Source organism: Pan paniscus, chromosome X (assembly GCF_029289425.2).
Source record: "Pan paniscus chromosome X, NHGRI_mPanPan1-v2.0_pri, whole genome shotgun sequence".
Taxonomy (NCBI): Eukaryota; Metazoa; Chordata; class Mammalia; order Primates; family Hominidae; genus Pan; species Pan paniscus.
The window spans coordinates 119,631,901-119,651,534 of record NC_073272.2 but is presented as its reverse complement, the minus strand read 5'-3'; the positions used below and the strand labels follow the sequence as shown (position 1 = coordinate 119,651,534).

General features: G+C 46.3%; 2 protein-coding genes across 3 annotated transcripts in view; one reads left to right on the top strand and one right to left on the bottom strand.

Moving 5' to 3' along the window:
* Nucleotides 1-19,634, top strand: part of LOC100973914 (putative uncharacterized protein CXorf42) — a 179,881-nt gene that overhangs the window by 141,321 nt on the left and 18,926 nt on the right. The gene's annotated exons all lie outside the window — the stretch shown is intronic.
* On the bottom strand, nt 117-19,108 carry LOC117977727 (rhox homeobox family member 2). Its single transcript, XM_063601891.1, has 4 exons — nt 18,977-19,108; nt 11,301-11,691; nt 10,326-10,371; nt 117-7,272 (listed from the first exon to the last, which is right to left on the bottom strand). Exons 2-4 carry the CDS (start codon nt 11,687-11,689, stop codon nt 6,943-6,945), a joined length of 765 nt encoding a protein of 254 aa, XP_063457961.1. The 5' UTR covers nt 11,690-11,691; nt 18,977-19,108; the 3' UTR covers nt 117-6,942.

Sequence of the window (19,634 nt, the reverse complement as noted above, 5' to 3'; positions counted from 1 at the left end):
CACCATGAAGGGCCAAAGTGCTCTCAGTCTCTAAGTAAACTCGAAAGGCAGCCTAGGCCATAAGGACTGCAACTTTTAGGTAAGTCCTAGGGCTGAACTAGGCCCAGACACAGTGGATTGGGGGTGGGGGGGCGGGGAACACAACATGCTGAGACACTAGCTAGGACAGCCAAGGGAATGCTGGCATCACTTTTCCCTTAACCCCAGGATGCACAGCTTGTGGCTCTAAAAGAGAGCCCTTCCTTCTGCTTGAGGAGAGGAGAGGGAAGAGTTGGGAGGACTTTGTCTTGCATCTTGGATACCAACTCAGCCACAGCAAGATAGGGCTCCAGTCAGAGTCAACAGGCCCCTGTTCCAGCCCTAGTTCCCAAATGACATTTCTAGACAAACTGTGGGCCAGAAGGGAACCCACTGCCTTGAAGGAAAGGACCCCATCCTGCCAGCATTCATCACCTGCTAACTGAAGAGCCCTTGGGCCCTGAATAACCAACAGCAATACACAGGCACTACGTTGAGGGCCATCATGAGCCTCTGAGGCTTGCTGGCTTCAGGTACCAACACCACCACGGGGGCTAGAGCACCAAGCAGGTTCTTGAGGTTCCAGATTCCAGGACTTGACAGCATTTCTGGACCTGCCCCAGGCCAGAGGGGAGCCCACTGCCCTGAAGGATGAGTCCCAGACCAGGCAGCATTCACCACAAGCTAACTTAAGAGACCTTGGGCCTTAAGGGAACATTGATGGTAGTCTGTCAGTACTCCTTGTGGCCAGGGGTGGCAGTGGCTGTGGAGTGAGGCTCCTTTGCCTTTGGAAAGGGGAGGGAAAAGCAGGAAGGACTAGGTCTTATGGTTTCAGTGCCAGCTCAGCTGCAATACAATAGAACACCAGGTAGACTTAGAAGGTTTTTGACTCTAGTCCCTGACTCCTGGATGATGCTTCTAGACCCACCTGGGGCCTGGGGGAACTCACTGACCTGGAGGGAGGGACACAGGCCTGGCTGGCTTTGCCACCTGCTCATTGTAGAGCCCAGGGTCTTAAGCAAACATAGAGACAGTAGCCAGGGAGTGGTTACAGCAGGCCTTGGGTGAGACCCAGTGCTGTGCTGGCTTCAGGTCTGACCCAGCACAGTCATAGTGGTGGTGGCCACAGGGGTGTTAATACCTATGTCACTCCACCCCCAGCTTTAGTTGGCTCAGAACAGAGAGAGCGATTCTGTATGTTTGGGAGAAAATAAGAGAACAAGAGGCCAGGTGCGGTGGCTCAAGCCTGTAATCCCAGTACTTTGGGAGGTCGAGGCAGGTGAATCACAAGGTCAGGAGACCGAGACCATCCTGGCTAAACACAGTGAAACCCCATCTCTACTAAAAATACAAAAAATTAGCTGGGCGTGGTGGCATGCACCTGTAGTCCCAGCTTCTCGGGAGGCTGAGGCAGTAGAATCGCTTGTACTTACAGTGGAACGTTCCAAATGAACACCACCACATTGAAATACATTTAAAAATGAGGGCTCTTGGTAAAATCCCTTTTGGCTAAGGACGGGTTTGGCACTATGGAATGTTAAGTGCTATTCTCTTTGGATTAATCGGTCTTACACTTTTTGCTGACGGCTATGGGTGACAGGATTAGGCATGTGCAGGACCATGGGAGATGGGGAGCTTTTTCCTCCCCAGAAGGGGAATCCCGACAGCTGATGGAACTGCTGGAAAAGATCCCTTCACTACTGGCAAGTGGTCCCCTGAACTTTTCATTTTCAGTGTCACTGCAATGAATGGGTGGGTCCTTCTCTGGCCTCTGTGAGCTCTTCGCCTTCCCCACCCTGCCACAGGCAATGCTTTTCTCTCTCTCCTTTCCCTTTCTTATCTTTTCTATTACTCAGGGTGACCATCTTGCCCAGGGACCACGTGTTGAAATTCCTAGTCAGAAGTTGGATTAAAGATGACGGGACCCATCTAAGGACAAATTTAAGCCTTGCCAGTTTAATATTGGGTGCTAAGCAGAGTAGCTGATGTCTATGTTTCGTCACACATATTTTATTACTCTGGCCCAAACAGAAAAAGATAATTTTCCTTTGTGTTGCGGCTTGGCCCCCCAGGGCTATGGTGCAGCGAGCTGGGTCACTAGGGCCACTTAGGGAAACGGAACACAGAAGCCTGGCATGCTGGCAAACAGGTAAGAATTTCTTACCAGTCAGACTTCTGGCCTCTCTCTCTCTCTCTGTGCAAACAGGTTGAATAAATGGTAAAAATCACTGCTACTCTCCTGTAAAGTTTAAATTGATCAGAAAAAGCACTTGTAAGGCTAGTCTTAAGCTGTAGCAAATTTGGTATGCTTTGTGTGTCTTTCCATATTTTCTGTAATTAATGAGGGGTACCTTAGGATAGAATACAGGCTTAGGACACCTGTAAGCCCGCTGTTCAAGACAGCCAAGCAAACTGATCACTTATAAGCTCTGCTGCAGGTCCCTGAAAAACAAAAACAAAAACAAAAACAAAACAAAACTGGATAAGGTTTCCCTCTTGTCTTGTATGTCCTTGGGAGCTTGACCTTGTAACCATGTGGCCATGCTTTCTCTTCACAATGGCAGCCTGGGTTCAGGGTTCAATTCCTGGCTTGGAAAATGAGTCCTTTAACTTCTGTCTATGGATTTATATGTATTATGTGTTTGATGTTTATATATAAAAGAGCTTCCACTAATTGGTTTAAAAATAATAAAAGCTTAAATAACATATTTTGTCAGAAAAGTAAAAAGTGTAATGCCTTTTAGTTCATGTGTCTTAAGTAATTTTTGGGAAATAAAGACAGTTTTAAAAATTATTGGTAAAATGAAAATGTCAAATAAGGCAAACGTCGAGCTGTAACCAATCCAGCCATTCTCTATCTCACTTCTGATTTCTGTATGTAGTTTCCCTTTTTTGTCTATAACTCTCCCACCACCTGGCTGCACTGGAGTCTCTGTGAATCTGCTGTCATTCTGGGGGCTGCCCGATTTGCAAATCGTCCATTGCTCAATTAAACTCCTTTAAATTTAATTTGGCTGAAGTTTTTCTTTTATCACATGAGAACAGGACTTATAATGAGAAAAAAATAAGGTGGAATGATGGCATCCTAGGATTGCTGGCTTTAGAGTTGCTTTCAATCATATTCTATTGCTCCACGGTTTTGAATTTGCCTAAAGTTACCTTCTCAAGTACAGGTTGCAAATTGGAAGCTGCATCCTATATCTGGTCTGCAGATCTGTTTCGGATGACCAGTGTAATTTTAAATAAAACATATTTGAATTGATTGCTCAGATCTAAGGATCAGAAGGTTTCATGTAAACACTTATTTCTGGCCAATCTTTACAAACTGGAAAATCTGCCAGATCTGGACCCCAAAGTCCTGACCAGAAAAATTAGGCTGAAGCAGAGTAGTGGCCATTCCCTTTGGGGGAGACATATCCTTTCCCAGTTTACCAGTCCCCACTCTGCTTGTTTTCTTCATTTATGTTAGCTTCCTGGCCCTGTTAGCAGCTAGGTTTTCGACCCTTACTATTTTTTTAAAAAATTATAGGAAATGTCCAAAATATATAAAAGAAACATAAGATGAACACTCATATAGCCACCACCCACATTCAACAATTATTAATATCCAGTCTTGTTTCATCAGTAGCCTTGCTGATTTCTCCAACATCCCTGCACCCAACCTGGGATTATTTGGAAGCACATCGAGACATCACAAAAATTTCATCATTAACCATTTCAGGGCATGTTTAAATGATACACCCTTTTTATACAGACAGCCACAGTATCACTACCATAGCGAAAACATGGAAAAGCCTTTACAAATATCCACTCTGCTCACTTTAAAAAATTCCTCTCCATATTATTCACTTCATTTGATTCCTTTTCTCTGTCAAGAAGGGACAAACAGTAATTGTTGATCTGGGAAAATGGGGTCGAGCATGCACATAAACATGAATGGTACTCCCCACACTCTAGAAAACAATGCGTGAAATGATTTTTTTCATAAGGCATTCATTCCTATTTTTTCTGATTTTTTGAAATATGCCTGATAAACTTTTACCACTAAACCTACTCCAAATACATGAGTCATGCTATTACTGTCATGATTCCATAGGTGAGATGATATGGTTGGGATATTTGTCTCTGCCCAAATCTCATGTTGAAATGTCATCCTTATTTTCCCCAATGTTGGAGGTGAGGCCTGTTGGGACGTGTTTGGGTCATGGGGGTGGAAACCTCATGGCTTGATGCTGTCCTTGCAATAGTGAGCGAGTTATCACAAGATCTGGTTGTTTAAAAGTGTGTGGCACCTCCCACACCCACTCTCTCGCTCCTGCTCTCACCATGTGAGATGCCTGCTCCCAGTCTGTCTTCCACCATGACTGTAAGCTTCCTGAGGTCCTCACCAGAAGCAGATGCCAGCATCACACTTCCTGTTAAGCCTGCAGAACTGTGAGCCAACTAAACCTCTTTTCTTTATAAATTACTCAGCCTCAGGCATTTCCTTATAGCAAAACAAGAATGGCCTAACACATGAGACAACAGAGATATAGTAGGTTAAGCGACTCATTCAAGGTAACAAAGACAGCGTAGAGCTGCAGCAAGAACCCAGACCACCTTATTTTTAATCAGATCTCTTTCTGTTATACCACATAGGAAAGGTGGAACAACAGGTTATAATAATATGATGATAGGAGATAATATAGAATAATAGTAGAAAACATTTCTGTGTGCTTACTCTGGCTGGGCATTGTGGAAGGCCACTTACATATGTTATTTATTCCTCTCATCAATTCTGTGATATAATATTATCATCTTATAGAGAATAATAATGATACTACAGAGCTTAAGTAAAATGCCCAGGGGGAAACAGCTGGGAAGTGGTGCATCTGGGATTGGAAGCCAGATTGCCCTAACTGTGGCATCCCAGTGCACCACCGCTGAATTAAACTTGACAAAGCATGGGCTCTGGAGGCAGACAAACTTGGCTTCAGATCCTGTTCCTCTGATTAGCTTTGCACCGTGGATAAGTTTCCTCTTCTTTCAATGAAGATGCTAGAACCTCACTATTAGGATTCATTTGAGCATCAAACAAAATCATCCAAGGAAATTATTTTATTGCTTGTCACATAGTAAAGGCATACAAGACGTTAGCTGCTAATAAAATGGGAATGAAAGTTTTAAAGGGTACTGTCTCCAGTAATGTTCTCCATCAGAAAAAATTGTAACTTGTTCTCCACCCAGCCCCTTGAACTAGTCCCATTGTATGCTACCTAAACAATGTGTTGTTCAAGGTCAGTAAATGACATCCTAACTATAATTCTATGAATTTGAATTTCTTAAGGTACAAGAACTCTGCTTTGAAGTTCAGAATCTAGGTTACCAGAGCTAGACAACATCTTGACCTATAATTCTAACAGGTACTTATCAGATACATGAAAACAAATGCCAACTGAGTATAGGAGATCTCATTTTCTACATAAAGGAAACATATATGGCTAAAAATGTCTTTTGATGGTGTAAAAATTTTATGAATCTGATAACCACGGGGAGGGATAATGGAAGTATGACTTCAATCTCCCCTCCTCCCCTTTTACCTTTCTTTGCCTATTTCTGAGTATCTCTAGGCTACCAAATGTTTCAGTCTGAATGTAGAAAAAACAAAATAATGAGCAGGAATAGACCGACTGGCACAAAATGTACCAAATGGAAACACTTTCCAGACGGAATGTACACTGACATGCGCGACTTACTGTAAATAATTATACAAAACACAATACAATGAGAACAAGAGCAAAAAAAAAAAAAAAAAAAAAAAGGAAAATCTCAATCGGAGAAGAAAAAAGAATCCACTTGGCCAAGAGGCATGCATTAATGCATAGTGAATTCATGGACTTTCCTTATTCCCACCAAGGCTTGTGGCTTCAGGGGTATGAATAAACCTCCTTCTCCTTGCAAAACCCTCACACCAAATGCAATTGCGTGGCTGAAGCTTGACACCCACAATTGTGAAGAGAGAAGTGGGGAATGAAAAGCAGCAGACAGCCTGACAGAAAGTTCATGCTCACCCAAGAAAATGGAATTTTCCTTCAGGCTGAAAACATAATCATTATGAAACTGGCCATCCAATAATTTTCAGAGAAAATATTGTTGTAACCATGACTCCTTATCTGCAGGCATTGCAGTCACTTCACAGGATGACCACAATGTTCATGATCACTTTTTAAAAACTTTTTGGTATATTTTTTCTTTTCTTTTGTTGTGGTAAACCATATAAAAATTTGCCATTTTAGCCATTAAATAAGTGTATAATTTCATGGCATTATTTACACTTACACTTTTAAAAGAAAATTACTTTAAAGAAGTCTTCCATAGCAAGAAAAAACTTAATGAATTTTTAAGAGTGGGCATGGCTTCCTTCCCGATACCATTTTGGTTTTGCTGTTTTCCACCCTGGCAGTAACTTGAAACACACTATTCTCTCATTAGGGACTCACACCACCCCATCCTGCACATGTACCTGGTATCAATGGGGGCAGAGAGGAGATGAGTATGGGGTGTTGGGGGTGGGGGTGGAAGAGAATGTGTGGGTCGGTGTAAGCCTGCCATGGGCACATGGGAAAATTCTGTGACATGCACAGCCCCCAGATGGTGACTCAAGATTACTGCATGAGACGAGAGTCTGTGACATTCGGTTTGAACGGCATTTCTTAACAATTTTTATTGAGAACTTACTGACCCCATGTGACACACAAAACAAATGTACATACCCTTCACATATTTATAGAAACATTTTTAAAGGTGCCCTAAAAATGGGTCAATGATGTACTTTTCTTTAAAACATGTAATAGACATTCGATGAACTACTTTTGATGGGGTGCTATGCAAAATATGAATCTGGCTCAAAGACACTCTGGCAAAAAGTGGCACAGAGGCTATCCCTTAGACATTGGGGAATGTGAAAGAAGGCACGATAACAAAAGGGAATGGGCCAAATTCAGCCTGGCCAGCGGGTGGCATAGGTGGAAGAAGCATGAGTGGAAGGGGCAAGGACGGAGGAGGAAAGGGTGGCATGGGGAAACACAGGCTGCTGGAATGGCTGTGGCCCCAGAAGTAACCATCTCTCATCCCGCTGATGAACAAGGGTGCCATTATGGCCTCAGCTGCGGTTACCATGACAGGCTGGCCCACTGCCATGAAGGGCAGCATGTTTCTTGCCATTGATGCCCTCTGATGTCTCTCCCATTTGGCTCTTCTATTCTCAAACCAAATCTTCAATCAGAGGAAAAAAGAAACAGGTTTAGTATACTGAGCATTTAATTTCATCATGGAAAAAAACACAACAAGCAACTCTCTATGTCCTTAACCTTTTCAGGTGTATCAAGACAAGCTACTTCCTTACTACTAAAATATCTTAGAAAGGTGAACACCACACCTTTCCCCTAGTGAGCTCCAAGTATGTGCTACGTACGCTCTGGCTTGGCTTATTTCTTTGTCTCTCTCCTTTTATCTGTAATATTACTTTTTCCACTCTTGGGTGCAGGTGTAGCCGATGAGTGGGACTCGATCCCTGCTGGTATTGCTATGTGTGGCATGTCTGCTTGCAGATACTTGACCATCAGCTACCCAGCTGCCCACCAACTCCTACTTACTAGGCCACTGTCACCCTGGTCGTGGGGGAAGCTGAGCTTGGAAAAAAAGGCGGGGGTGCCTTTTAAAGTCACACCAAGAAGATGAGGCCCCCGTTTTGAAAAGCCCATCTTCAGTGTAAAGTAAAAAATCGATAAGAGTACATTGTATTTTAAAACAAGTTTTCTTTCCTTCAAGAAATTCTAAGGGGTCATTCATCTTCTGAAACTCCTTGAGAATTAAAAAGATGGTATATTGCAAGGCAAGTCTCGTTATAGGGGGCCCAGGGAGTTTGTGGATTGTCTTGCTGGGAAATGAGGGTATCTGAAGCCCTGGACACTCTTCACACTTCAGCTTGAAGCTTTGTGGAAGGAGGACTCAAATGTTGTCCAAATTCACAAAAATTCTCAAAAAGCTTTGCCCAGTTGAGAGTTTGAGAGAAAGGAAGCATTGCTAATTCTGCATGCTCCAACTCATCCCTCCCTCCAAATCTTCCTGGGCTAAGGACAAGGTCAGCTCACTTTGTTCTCCCTATAGTCCTGGGATATGGGACAGAGACTTGGTTGCCCAGTTCCATGGGACGCCTTCAGCCATCTAGCCTCACTACTCAAGCAGAAGATCCCAATCTCATCAGCATTCCCAAAGCGGGAGTGTCCAAATAGGCAACTCTGAACATGTTCAGTAGTAATGTGGAGGAGGTATCAAAAAACACTACTCCCTAAACACCTGCCAATTGTTAAAAGACCAAAAAATAAAACCTGTCAATTAAACAACACTATCCCCCAAGCTTCTAGTTAATGACATTTCCATTGTATTTTGATCCTTCTGGAAGTTCCCAAACTGCAAATTTTATGGGACAAAGGGACTCTTCTCCCTGTTTGATGCCCCATTTCCTTCTCCCATCTTACTATTTGGAGTCCTTCTCCCTCATGAATACATAGTCTAAATTTTAAGCCTACCGTAATAGTGCTTGTTTAGAGACAATTCCAATGTACCTGTGGTCAAAGGTTCATAAACATAAGCAATGCCAAAAGTGGGCCAAATGTGCTGTGGGACAACATTAGGTCCCTATTCTCAGTATTGGTTTCATAAAACAGCCCTTACTATCTTTACAAAACAGAGGGGGGAAACATCTATTAAAAATTTTTGGAGATATTCATGCTGAAATGTTTGGCAATAGATGAGAACATCATGCCTTTTTCCTTATTTGCTGAGTGAGAGTGGTCCTTTTGCCTTCAGAACTGCATTGAGTGAATGCTACGTAAACCCAGGGAGGGGAAAGGCAATTCACCAAAACGTCAATATTGCATCTCCCCCAAATTGGCATTGCCTGCCTGAGAAAATGGAGGGCAACAGGATGCCAACACTCAGTGCCCCATTTTGTCAGGCTGCTTTTCTGCATGCCACCATTGACAGAACCGCAGCATAGCTCCCTCACTGCACTCACACACATGAGCTCTGCAGAAAAGCTATTAAGGTCATCCCGATTTTTCTTTCTTTTCTTCCTTTTTTGCAAATACTCCTTTGGATCCACTGACCTACAAATTTATTATCACAGCCTGAGCAAATAAATAAAAAGGTATTTCAAATTACCACAGGTAAGAGTCTAGCCTGACCTGACAGCCATCCCCCACTATCAACACATTCCACAAAACACATCTCTTCCTATTAGTACAACAAACTGGAAGAAACAAAAAATCTCTTAAATGCTAGAAATTGATCAAGAAAATATTCACTGATGCATTTGGTAGTTTCAAAAGTTGAATGGGGGCAGCTTCCCCAAGCCATGAGTGTGACTGTATACAATTCTTGCCTAACACTTCCATCCTTAGGTTGGTGGAAATTTATGAAAAATTGATCTTGTAGTTTGTTTTGGTTTCTAGATAAACTTGCAAAGGTTGCAAGCCTTTTCGCTATCTCTACCATAATGCAAAACCAACTATGTCAGCAATGTTTTCAGCCTGCCATATCAAAGTATTCCAGAAAATTAAAATTTAGAGCTGCCACTCTCTACAAGGCTTCACCAAATACTTAAAAACAGTAGTAGGAGGGCCAGGCACTTGAACTTTATGCTATCCCCCGCCATCAGTCTCAGCTTAAGGAAACATACGTTCTGGTTGGGAATTATTCCTTTACCCCAATGCCTAAACATTTATAAATTCTTAACCAAAGAGTTTATGCTTGGTTTTAAATATATTAAATAATTTAGTTTAATGGAGCTCTTTGGAGCATTAGTTCGAATAATCCCCATGTCAGAAAACCCCAGGATGCCTCCACATGGAAGTGCTACCTAAAGGATACCAGTGCTAGGAATTCAATCTTATATATTATGCTATATTTCATTTATACTGTTATATATTATATATATTTGTAATTTGGAATACATATATTTATATATTTGTAATTTATTCAAGTGTAGAATATATTTTATACACAAGGAATAAAGGAAACAGTTCAGTACTCATTTTTTTTCCGTGGATTGTCATGTTCCCTCTGGTAATGGGAAATTTCCACAAGCTGAGCTTTCCTTACCGCATTTTCCAGCCACAAAGATCCCAAAGTTCAGACCTCATTGCCTATACATGAAAAAGGCCACAAAAACACCAAGATGGCAATGTCTGGGTCAAAGTGTGTCCAAGCCCTGAAGCGGGTTTTAGAATGGCTCCCCTGCCCGATTGCTTTTTCGGTTTACTGACCTGCACTGCGAGTTCAGTCACATTCATGCTTCTTGCCAGCCACCTTCTATGGAAGAAACCACACGTGTTCAGCATTTGGAGTTGTGGGTGTCGTTTCATTCTTGTGTTTAATTTTTTATTCTACCAACTCCCCACACCCAGTAGGCTGTTCTGTAACACCCAGCTGAGCCTCACATTAGGAACATTTCTCTCATGCCACAAATAAAGGAGATGCCAAAAAAAAAAAATCAGGGCGGTGGCTCACGCCTATAACACCAGCACTTTGGGAGGCCGAGGCAGGAGGATCACTTGAGGTCAGGAGTTCGAGACCAGCCTGGCCAATATGGCGAAACCCCGTCTCTACTAAAAATTCAATAATTAGCCGGGCGTGGTGGCTGGCGCCTGTAATCCCAGCTACTTGGGAGGCTGAGGTAGGATAATCTCTTGAACCTGGGAGGCAGAGGTTGCAGTGAGCCGAGATCGCACCATTGCACTCCAGCCTGGGTGTCCCAGCGAGACTCTTTCTCCAAAAAATAAAAAAAAAAAAACCCATAACAAAAAAAAATCGTTAATCAATATAAATGACATTCTAACTTACTATTTGAAACTTAGAAAAATTAACACCAAAGGAAACCCAGACGAACGACGGACTTCTCAGAATTTTAAATAAGGTCAGAATGCGACCCTGCACTTGCTGTACAGAATCTTAATCGCCTCATCTTTATTTCTGCCTCGCCTGGGATAGGAGTTATTTATCATAACTGACCTCAGCCCAACGTTGCCCAACTTGGTTCATTTAAATTCTGCATGATGCCTAATAGGCATAGCCCCACTACAGAACCCACTAGGTGCCAGGGGTCTGCGGGGAGGGGACGGCAGCAACACCAGGCCCCAGATGGGTTTTGGTTCAGGAGGGGAGAGGGTAGGAGAGGGACTGCGGGAAAGCCAAACGCCGCCTCCCTGCAAACCGCGCGCCAACCAGAGCAATGGGCTTACCGCAGGAACTCACTGGGGAACTGCTCGCATTGGAAAATGCGCTCCAGCTCCTGCAGCTGCAATGGGGTGAAGGCGTTGCCAGGCTCCAGCCCCCCGACGGCGCCCTGTGGGCGCGAATCCTGCTGCCCAGGTTCCTTCTCGCTCTGGTCGCTGTCCTCAACGTTGCCATCGCTGCGGCTGGTGCCCTCGAGGTTTCCTTCCCATAGGTGGCCAGGAACTTCTGCGCCGCCGCCATCTTTTTCTCCTCCGCCGCCATCTTTTTCTTCTCCGCCTTGGGCTCCTGCCGACTTTAACTTTTCTCCTGCTGCTGTGCCTTGCTCAGGCTCAGGCTGTGCATCCTCTTCCTCCTCTTCGGCCTCTTCAGTAAGCGACAGCACCATAGCATTCATATCTGGAAAAGGAGAAACCCCAAGGGAAAGATCAAGGCATTGGTCCTGAGGGTGTTGGAAGGAGGTGGTGAGGGGCTACACTCTTGAGAGCAGTGGTAGTGCAGGGGCATCATCCAGTCCACTCGCCTCTCCCAGAGAACCTTGGTTTCCTGAGTTCGCAAAAGCATGTGTCCCATCAAGGTACTGACCCTGTAGTTCTTTCTCCTCGTCGACTCCAGGGCTGAGCAAGCTGGTGATATACTGGCTACACTGGTCCGGAGGCTGCATACCCTGAGTGGTGTGGATGGAGCTGTTCTGCAGATTCTGAGCTGGGGCCACCACGATCTCCTAGGCAGTGCTAGAACTGTGAGTCGCCGCCTGGAGGGTTCTTCCGGTGTCTAGACTCAGCAACAGTGTATCCACTTAGGGACCTCCTCTCTTGCTTTTCTGCTTCCCGCTATTTGCTGTGTGTTGGGCCTGCTGAGGTGCGCATGCCTCAGGGGCTTGGCCTTGCCCCGGAGAGGGGGAGCACGCGTTGGTGGTGTGGGGGGGAGGGGTAAGTGGTGTAGTAGGGTGTGGGGGAGGGGGGAGTAGGGCGTGGGAGGGGGAGTAGGATGGGGTGGGTGCTTGCATGCGTTGTCCTGTAGACAGGCATGCGTGAGTGTGGAACTTGGGGAAGCTGCTGTGCTGAATTGTGCAAGCCCATTTTATGGCGATAAGGGAGATTTTGCACTAGCTCCATGCTTCCTAGGTCTCCAGGAACAGGAGCTTGGGCCTGGATTTGCAAAGCTTGTCGGCTGCGCAAATGCACTATGTAAAAATGCAGCACACTCCTTGAGAAAGTCCACTATTAATTCTTAGTAATGAATCCACATCAAAGTGCAAGGGTGGAAACATGCACAATGCTTAGAGCATCCGAGATTGCTTTTCTTTTCTTTTCTTTTCTTTTTTTTTTTTGAGACAGTCTTGCTCTGTCTCTGGAATGCAGTGGCACTATCTGGGCTCACTACAGCCTCCATCTTCTGGGTACCTAGATTCAGTAACAGTGTATCCACTTACAGACCTCCTCTCTTGCCTTTCCTCTTCCCACTATTTGCTGTGGGTTGGGCCTGCTGAGGTGCGCATGCCTCAGGGGCTTGGCCTTGCCTTGGGCACGGGAGAGCACGTGTTGGAGTGGGGGCAGTAGGACGGGGGGAGGGGGGGGAGTAGGGCGGGGGAGGGAGTAGGGCGGGGGGGCGTAGGGTGGAGGGGGGGAGTAGGGCGGGGGGGCCGGGGAGTAGGATGGGGTGGGTGTTTGCATGTATTGTGCAGGTACTCAGGAGTGCCTCAGCCTCCCGAGTACCTGGAACTACAGGTGCGCACCAGCACACCTGGGTAATTATTGTATTTTTAGTAGAGACAGGGTTTCACCATGTTTGCAGGGCTGGTCTGGAACTGCTGGCCCCAAGTGATCCACCCACCTCGGCCTCCCAAAGTGCTGGGATTACAGGCGTGAGCCACCGTTCCCAGCTGCAGCCAAGATTTCTAAAATTGCAGGGCATCCTTCCTTTGCCTTTGGTTGTGACTGTGGATAGCGCAGCTTCTGCTATGTCTCTGGCTACAGACCCATTACAAATGCGCACTTACCTTCTGTGCTGAGCTGGTGCTGTGGACCTGCAGTGATTTCCCTTCTTTCCTGCTGCTGCATAGCCCTCTTTTCCTCTACTCCTGCCCTTTTCTACAGATATCTTTCTGAGCTCTTGTTTAGGAATAAATACATTTTATTTATTGTCAAATAAACACAGCCAGGACAGATTGAGCGCTCTAAGATTCTTCCTTTAAGAAGTGTTTTGTAGATACTGCAGGACTTGTTAATGTCCTGAATATAGAGAGTAGGTTTTAACCATAGAACCTATCCTCCATCGTTTGAGTGACTCATTCTATTTTTGCTTGCACAATGACCCTTTTCATCAACCTTATTTTATATAAGAAATTAAACTAGTTTGTGGGCCCCTACGTGTACTGTGGGTTCCGGTCACCCCAACGACTGATCCTAATGGATGAGTGCACGCATCATACCTCATGTTCCCAGAGGATGGGTAAGAAAACAGCTGGAAAATATTTGACCAATTCACGTTCAAAGAGATGGGAAGGGATGACGATCTAACAGCCTCTTTCTGATTTTAACTAAGATGTCTCCTCCTCAGGCTGGCTCTTCCTGGAGCTAAACTGCTGGAATCTGAAATTTTGCTTTGCTTCCTGTTGCTAGCTGGCTAATCTCACTTGATCACTCTCCGTTTGTGTTAGTTTTCTCATCTGTAAAATGGGAATAACAATGATAACTATCTCATGGGGTTTTCGCATAGATGGAGATGATTAAACATGCTGCCTCACATTTCCTGCTTCTGTCAGTTTGTATGTGTTTATTTACAAGGGTCCTTGAAAGAAGAGAGATGATGGCTATTCTCCGGCAGTGGGCAACAGGGGCAAGATGTTTTATTGTGAAAATAATGGTTCTGTAAGTCTTTTTGTACCTATATGTACTTCACTCAGTAAACCTTTGTTGGCTGCTGTGTTGACAGGGCCCTGTGGCAAGAAATGTGGGGATTGCCACAATGTCTGATCGATGCCTGACCATTGAGATGTAGGTTCTCATAGTGTAGTGGGATCGATAAGGAATCAGAGAGACTGATGGGGTTCAGGAGGATATTTATTATTTAGGTGCACTGGCCCAGTAAGATTAACATCCAAAGAACTGAGCCCTGAACAAAGAGTTAAGTTACTTTTTAAGCATTTCGTGGGGCAGGGGGAAGCATATTGCAGAAGTGAGAAACAGAGACAGTTATTCAATTAATTGAGACATGCATTACATCATTTCTTACTTTTCAAGGAAAAGCATGTTTTATGACTTGAGTTTATCTGTCTAGTGAACTTGCAGCTGCACAGCTAGGGAAACAGGGTCTTCACAATGCCTGGGAAAGGAGGAGAGATAAGGCTCACTAGCCACAGAAAAACAGGCAGTTAATTTTTAAAGGACTCCAACTCTTTCTCTTTCTCAGGGGAATTGGGTTTTCTTACATACAACTGAGTTTCTGCTTACATATTCTTTTTTTTTTAATTTAATTTTATTTTTATTGATCATTCTTGGGTGTTTCTCACAGAGGGGGATTTGGCAGGGTCATAGGACACTAGTGGAGGGAAGGTCAGCAGACAAACAAGTGAACAAAGGTCTCTGGTTTTCCTAGGCAGAGTGTTTGTGTCCCTGGGTACTTGAGATTAGGGAGTGGTGATGACTCTTAACGAGCATGCTGCCTTCAAGCATCTGTTTAACAAAGCACATCTTGCACCGCCCTTAATCCATTTAACCCTGAGTGGACACAGCACATGTTTCAGAGAGCACAGGGTTGGGGGTAAGGTCATAGATCAACAGGATCCCAAGGCAGAAGAATTTTTCTTAGTACAGAACAAAATGAAAAGTCTCCCATGTCTACTTATTTCTACACAGACACGGCAACCATCCGATTTCTCAATCTTTTCCCCACCTTGCCCCCCTTTCTACTCCAGAAAACCGCCATCGTCATCATGGCCCATTCTCAATGAGCTGTTGGGTACACCTCCCAGACGGGGTGGTGGCCAGGCAGAGGGGCTCCTCACTTCCCAGTAGGGGCGGCCGGGCAGAGGCGCCTCTCAGCTCCCGGACCGGGTGGCTGGCCAGGCAGGGGGCTGACCCCCCCATCTCCCTCCCGGACAGGGCGGCTGGCCGGGCGTGGGGCTGACGCCCCCACCTCCCTCCCGGACGGGGCGGCTGGCTGGGCGTGGGGCTGATTCCCCCACCTCCCTCCCAGACGGGGCGGCTGGCCGGGCGGGGGGCTGACCCCCCCACCTCCCTCCCGGACAGGGCGGCTGGCTGGGCAGAGGGGCTCCTGGCTGGGCAGAGGGGCTCCTCACTTCCCAGTAGGGGCGGCCGGGCAGAGGCGCCCCTCACCTCCCGGACGGGGCGGCTGGCTGGGCGGGGGGCTGAGCCCCCCACCTCCCTCCCGGACGGGGCAGCTGGCCGGGCAGGGGGCTGACCCCCACCTCCCTCCCGGACGGGGTGGCTGCCGGGCGGAGACGCTCCTCACTTCCCAGACGGGGTGGCAGCCAGGTGGAGGGGCTCCTCACTTCTCAGACGGGGCGGTTGCCAGGCGGAGGGTCTCCTCACTTCTCAGATGGGGCGGCCGGGCAGAGACGCTCCTCACCTCCCAGACGGGGTCGCGGCCGAGCCAAGGCGCTCCTCACATCCCAGACGGGGCGGCGGGGCAGAGGCACTCCCCACATCTCAGACGATGGGCTGCTGGGCAGAGACGCTCCTCACTTCCTAGATGGGATGGCGGCCGGGACGAGGCACTCCTCACTTCCCAGGTGGGATGGCGGCCGGGCAGAGACGCTCCTCACTTTCCAGACTGGGCAGCCAGGCAGAGGGGCTCCTCACATCCCAGACGATGGGCAGCCAGGCAGAGACGCTCCTCACTTCCCAGACGGGGTGGCGGCCGAGCAGAGGCTGCAATCTCGGCACTTTGGGGGGCCAAGGCAGGCGGCTGGGAGGTGGAGGCCGTAGCGAGCCGAGATCACGCCACTGCACTGCAGCCTGGGCACCATTGAGCACTGAGTGAATGAGACTCCGTCTGCAATCCCGGCACCTCGGGAGGCCGAGGCTGGCGGATCACTCGCGGCTAGGAGCTGGAGACCAGTCCGGCCAACACAGCGAAACCCCATCCCCATCAAAAAAACACGAAAACCAGTCAGGTGTGGCGGCGCGCGCCTGCAATCGCAGGCACTCGGCAGGCTGAGGCAGGAGAATCAGGCAGGGAGGCTGCAGCAAGCCGAGATGGCAGCAGTACAGTCCACCTTTGGCCCGGCATGAGAGGGAGACCATGGAAAGGAGAGGGAGAGGGAGACGGGAGAGGGAGAGGGAGAGGGAGAGGGAGAGGGAGAGGGAGAGGGAGACGGGCTCTGCTTACATATTCTTTAATTTCTTTTAATTCCTATTTCCATTCCCCGCTTTGGTGCTTTTTATAACAAAGGTGTTAATAGAAAGCACCACTACTTGCCACCTCTTCGCGGAGCTGAGCTGCTTCTACTGGCAGTGGCTGATATTTGGTTAATGCCATCAACTGTGCGGTAGTGTGTCGGGTTACTATTGCCTCTATAGTTGACTGAATACTCCTAATAAGCAGGCGTAAAAGGCAAGGGAGGATGAGGCAGTTGCCAAGAATAAGCAAGAACCTACCAATGAGGGTTTTGAATCCTCCAAAGGCTGAGAACCATCCTCCAAACAAGGAATCCAGGGACCACCCGGATCAAGTCTGAACTAGAACATGGGCCAACTCGCGCATTCTAGCTGTGATTTCCATAATAGCTTGGCCATTATCATCGATTTCTAGGCAACAGTTGGTTAAATTAAATTTTCTACATACTCCTCCTTCTGAGGCTAAGAGGTAATCCAAAGCTAATCTATTTTGATGTATAGCATTTCTTATTTGTGTTGCTTGTATTGCCAATAAACCTAGTGCCCTTGGTGTTTCATTGGTTACAATTTCAAGGACTACCTACAACCTTATGATGCAGTTGAGCATATAGATTGGGGTGCAATATCCCCATGAACCGTCTTGCACCCAGATAGCTGGCTTATAATATTTAATGATTCTTTCAGGAGACCATTCATTATCTTTTCAGTCTCCTATGTCCACATCTTTTTGACATTTGTGTCTATTTTTGTGATTATGCTTCTTCTAGTTCTTCTTTTATTTTCATCATAAACTGGATATCCTAAGAGTTCCTCTTGCTTTAGAGGAATTAGAAAGAAGGATGGCTTGATTGTTCCTAACACACATGCCCCTGTCCATTTAGCCGGCAGTTGCTGATATACCCATGCTCCACAGACCCATTATAGGCCAGAGGATGCCTTCCAAGCATTTGGAGCCTCTAGCTGATTCCAAGTGTGGCTTAGAGTAGAGAATCAAGAGAAAGGGTTTGGACCTGGTAAGTAGGAGTCATTCTGGGCATTTCTCCATAGAGTTTTGTTTTTAGTCTCATCATAATGCTGTTGCCCTAGGCAGGTTGTTTCTCCTGCTGCCTCTGTGAAAGCCTTTCCCCATCGGGTGATACAGTACTTTTTAATTACGGAGGTTTTTAACAACCAAACACTGGCTGAGGCTGTTGGTTCACTGGCAGGGTTAGGCAAAGTGAAGTTACCTTGTGGCATTAATTCCTTTGCCTCCCATGGCCACTGGTCACCCATATTAGTTCCTCCACATACATAGCATGAGGAAATTCCTAAGCTGCCAGTTATGTTTTCAGCTAGTTGAGCAAATATGTTTTTGGGTGATGGGGGAAGCTCAGGCACTGGCTGATCAAAATGCTTATAGAATGACTTATGGACCCAGAATTGGGGGATTGGACACATTTGAGTCCTTCTAGTCTTTTTGACAATCAGTAGTGGAACTCCAAGGCCTGCTTCTTGTCTATCAACTCATAATAGTGCTGCCTGCCCTGTAGACCAAAAAGGTAGCTCTGGCTTTAAGATAGTAAAATTTAAAGAATTGCATGTCCTTGTCTTACAATTTAGTTTGACTGACATACTACTTAGCAGAGCAGTCCATCCTGAATATAAGAGTTGGAGCTGTGTTAGCGTAGACCACTGAATGTTACGGTCCGGGCATCCGATTTGTGGTTCTCCATACAGATGTTTAGGGCTGTTCCTGCTCAGCCTCTCTTGTGTTAAACCATTGCAGGCTGCTTCTGTTTTTTTTAAGATTATGAACATATGCGGCATGGCAGGCATCAAAGTACAAGGAACTACGCCTTTTATAGGAGGGAGGGGCTTCTTTGGTTCGAGCTATAAGCTCTCCTTCTTTTTCTCCCTCTGATTTAATATGTACCTCAAACCAGAATTCATAAGGTAAGAGTTTAGGGTCATAACCTACATATAGCTGATTATTTCCTGGGTCACAGAATGAATAGGTGGTCTGGTTGTATGTGCAGATTCCTAACTTGGTTCCTGTACATTCATAGTAGGTATGGTACAGTAGAGTTTTAACTATGGTGTTTCTTACCCAGGTAGTGTGTACACAGTATGGGCATCTTTCTAGAGATTTCTCCTTTTTTAGTATAGGCAGAAATGGTAAGAACATTAGTGTATATAATAGAAACATGCTTACACTACACATGGGCATGGCAAACCTTCCTCTGGGCATAGACATTTGCAGCATTTGCAGTAATAACATAACATAATAACCAGTATTGACAGAATTATAGCTAGGCTTATAAATTGTATCCACATTTGCTTACCCGGAGATGGTCCTTTTAGCTTCGGCTGTGCATAGACTAGTCAGCTTCCGGGCTGTGATTAGAGCAGAGCTTGCAGGATTCTCAAGCTTCACCTGTGCGTAGACTGACCAGCCTCTGGTGTGGTCAGAGCAGGGCAGTTGTCCTTCTTACCGGTAGTTGGGTTTTGCCATAGGACTGTTCGGGTGGGGCAATCTGGGTCTTGTTGGCTAGTCCACTGGTCGTCATGGGGAGTCACTGCTGCCGCTGGTTTTAGCCAGCTATGGTGAATCCAAGGTGTGACACCTGCAACTTTAACAGCAGTGGGAGTAGACATGATCACAATATGGAGCCCATCCTATAAGGGCCCCAGGGTTGTTGGATTCCACCTTGTTTTTCTTTTTTTTTTTTTGAGATGGAGTCTTGCTCTGTTGCCCAGGCTGGAGTGCAGTGGCGCAATATCGGCTCACTGCAAGCTGTGCCTCCCGGGTTCATGCCATTCTCCTGCCTCAGCCTCCCAAGTAGCTGGGACTACAGGTACCCACCACCATGCCTGGCTAATTTTTTGTTTTCGTATTTTTAGTAGAGACGGGGTTTCACCGTGTTAGCCAGGATGGTCTCATTCTCCTGATCCCGTGATCTCCCCCCCGCCGGCCTCCCAGAGTGCTGGGATTACAGGTGT

Bases quoted from the DNA above. Each gene is read 5' to 3' on its own strand.
- LOC117977727 (XM_063601891.1), bottom strand. From the start codon at position 11,689: ATGAATGCTATGGTGCTGTCGCTTACTGAAGAGGCCGAAGAGGAGGAA. The intron at 10,372-11,300 runs GTAAGCCCATTG...TTTCTTCCATAG, and splicing joins TTCCCCAGTGAGTTCCTGCG to AAGGTGGCTGGCAAGAAGCA. The intron at 7,273-10,325 runs GTCAGTAAACCG...CTCTGATTGAAG, and splicing joins TGACTGAACTCGCAGTGCAG to ATTTGGTTTGAGAATAGAAG.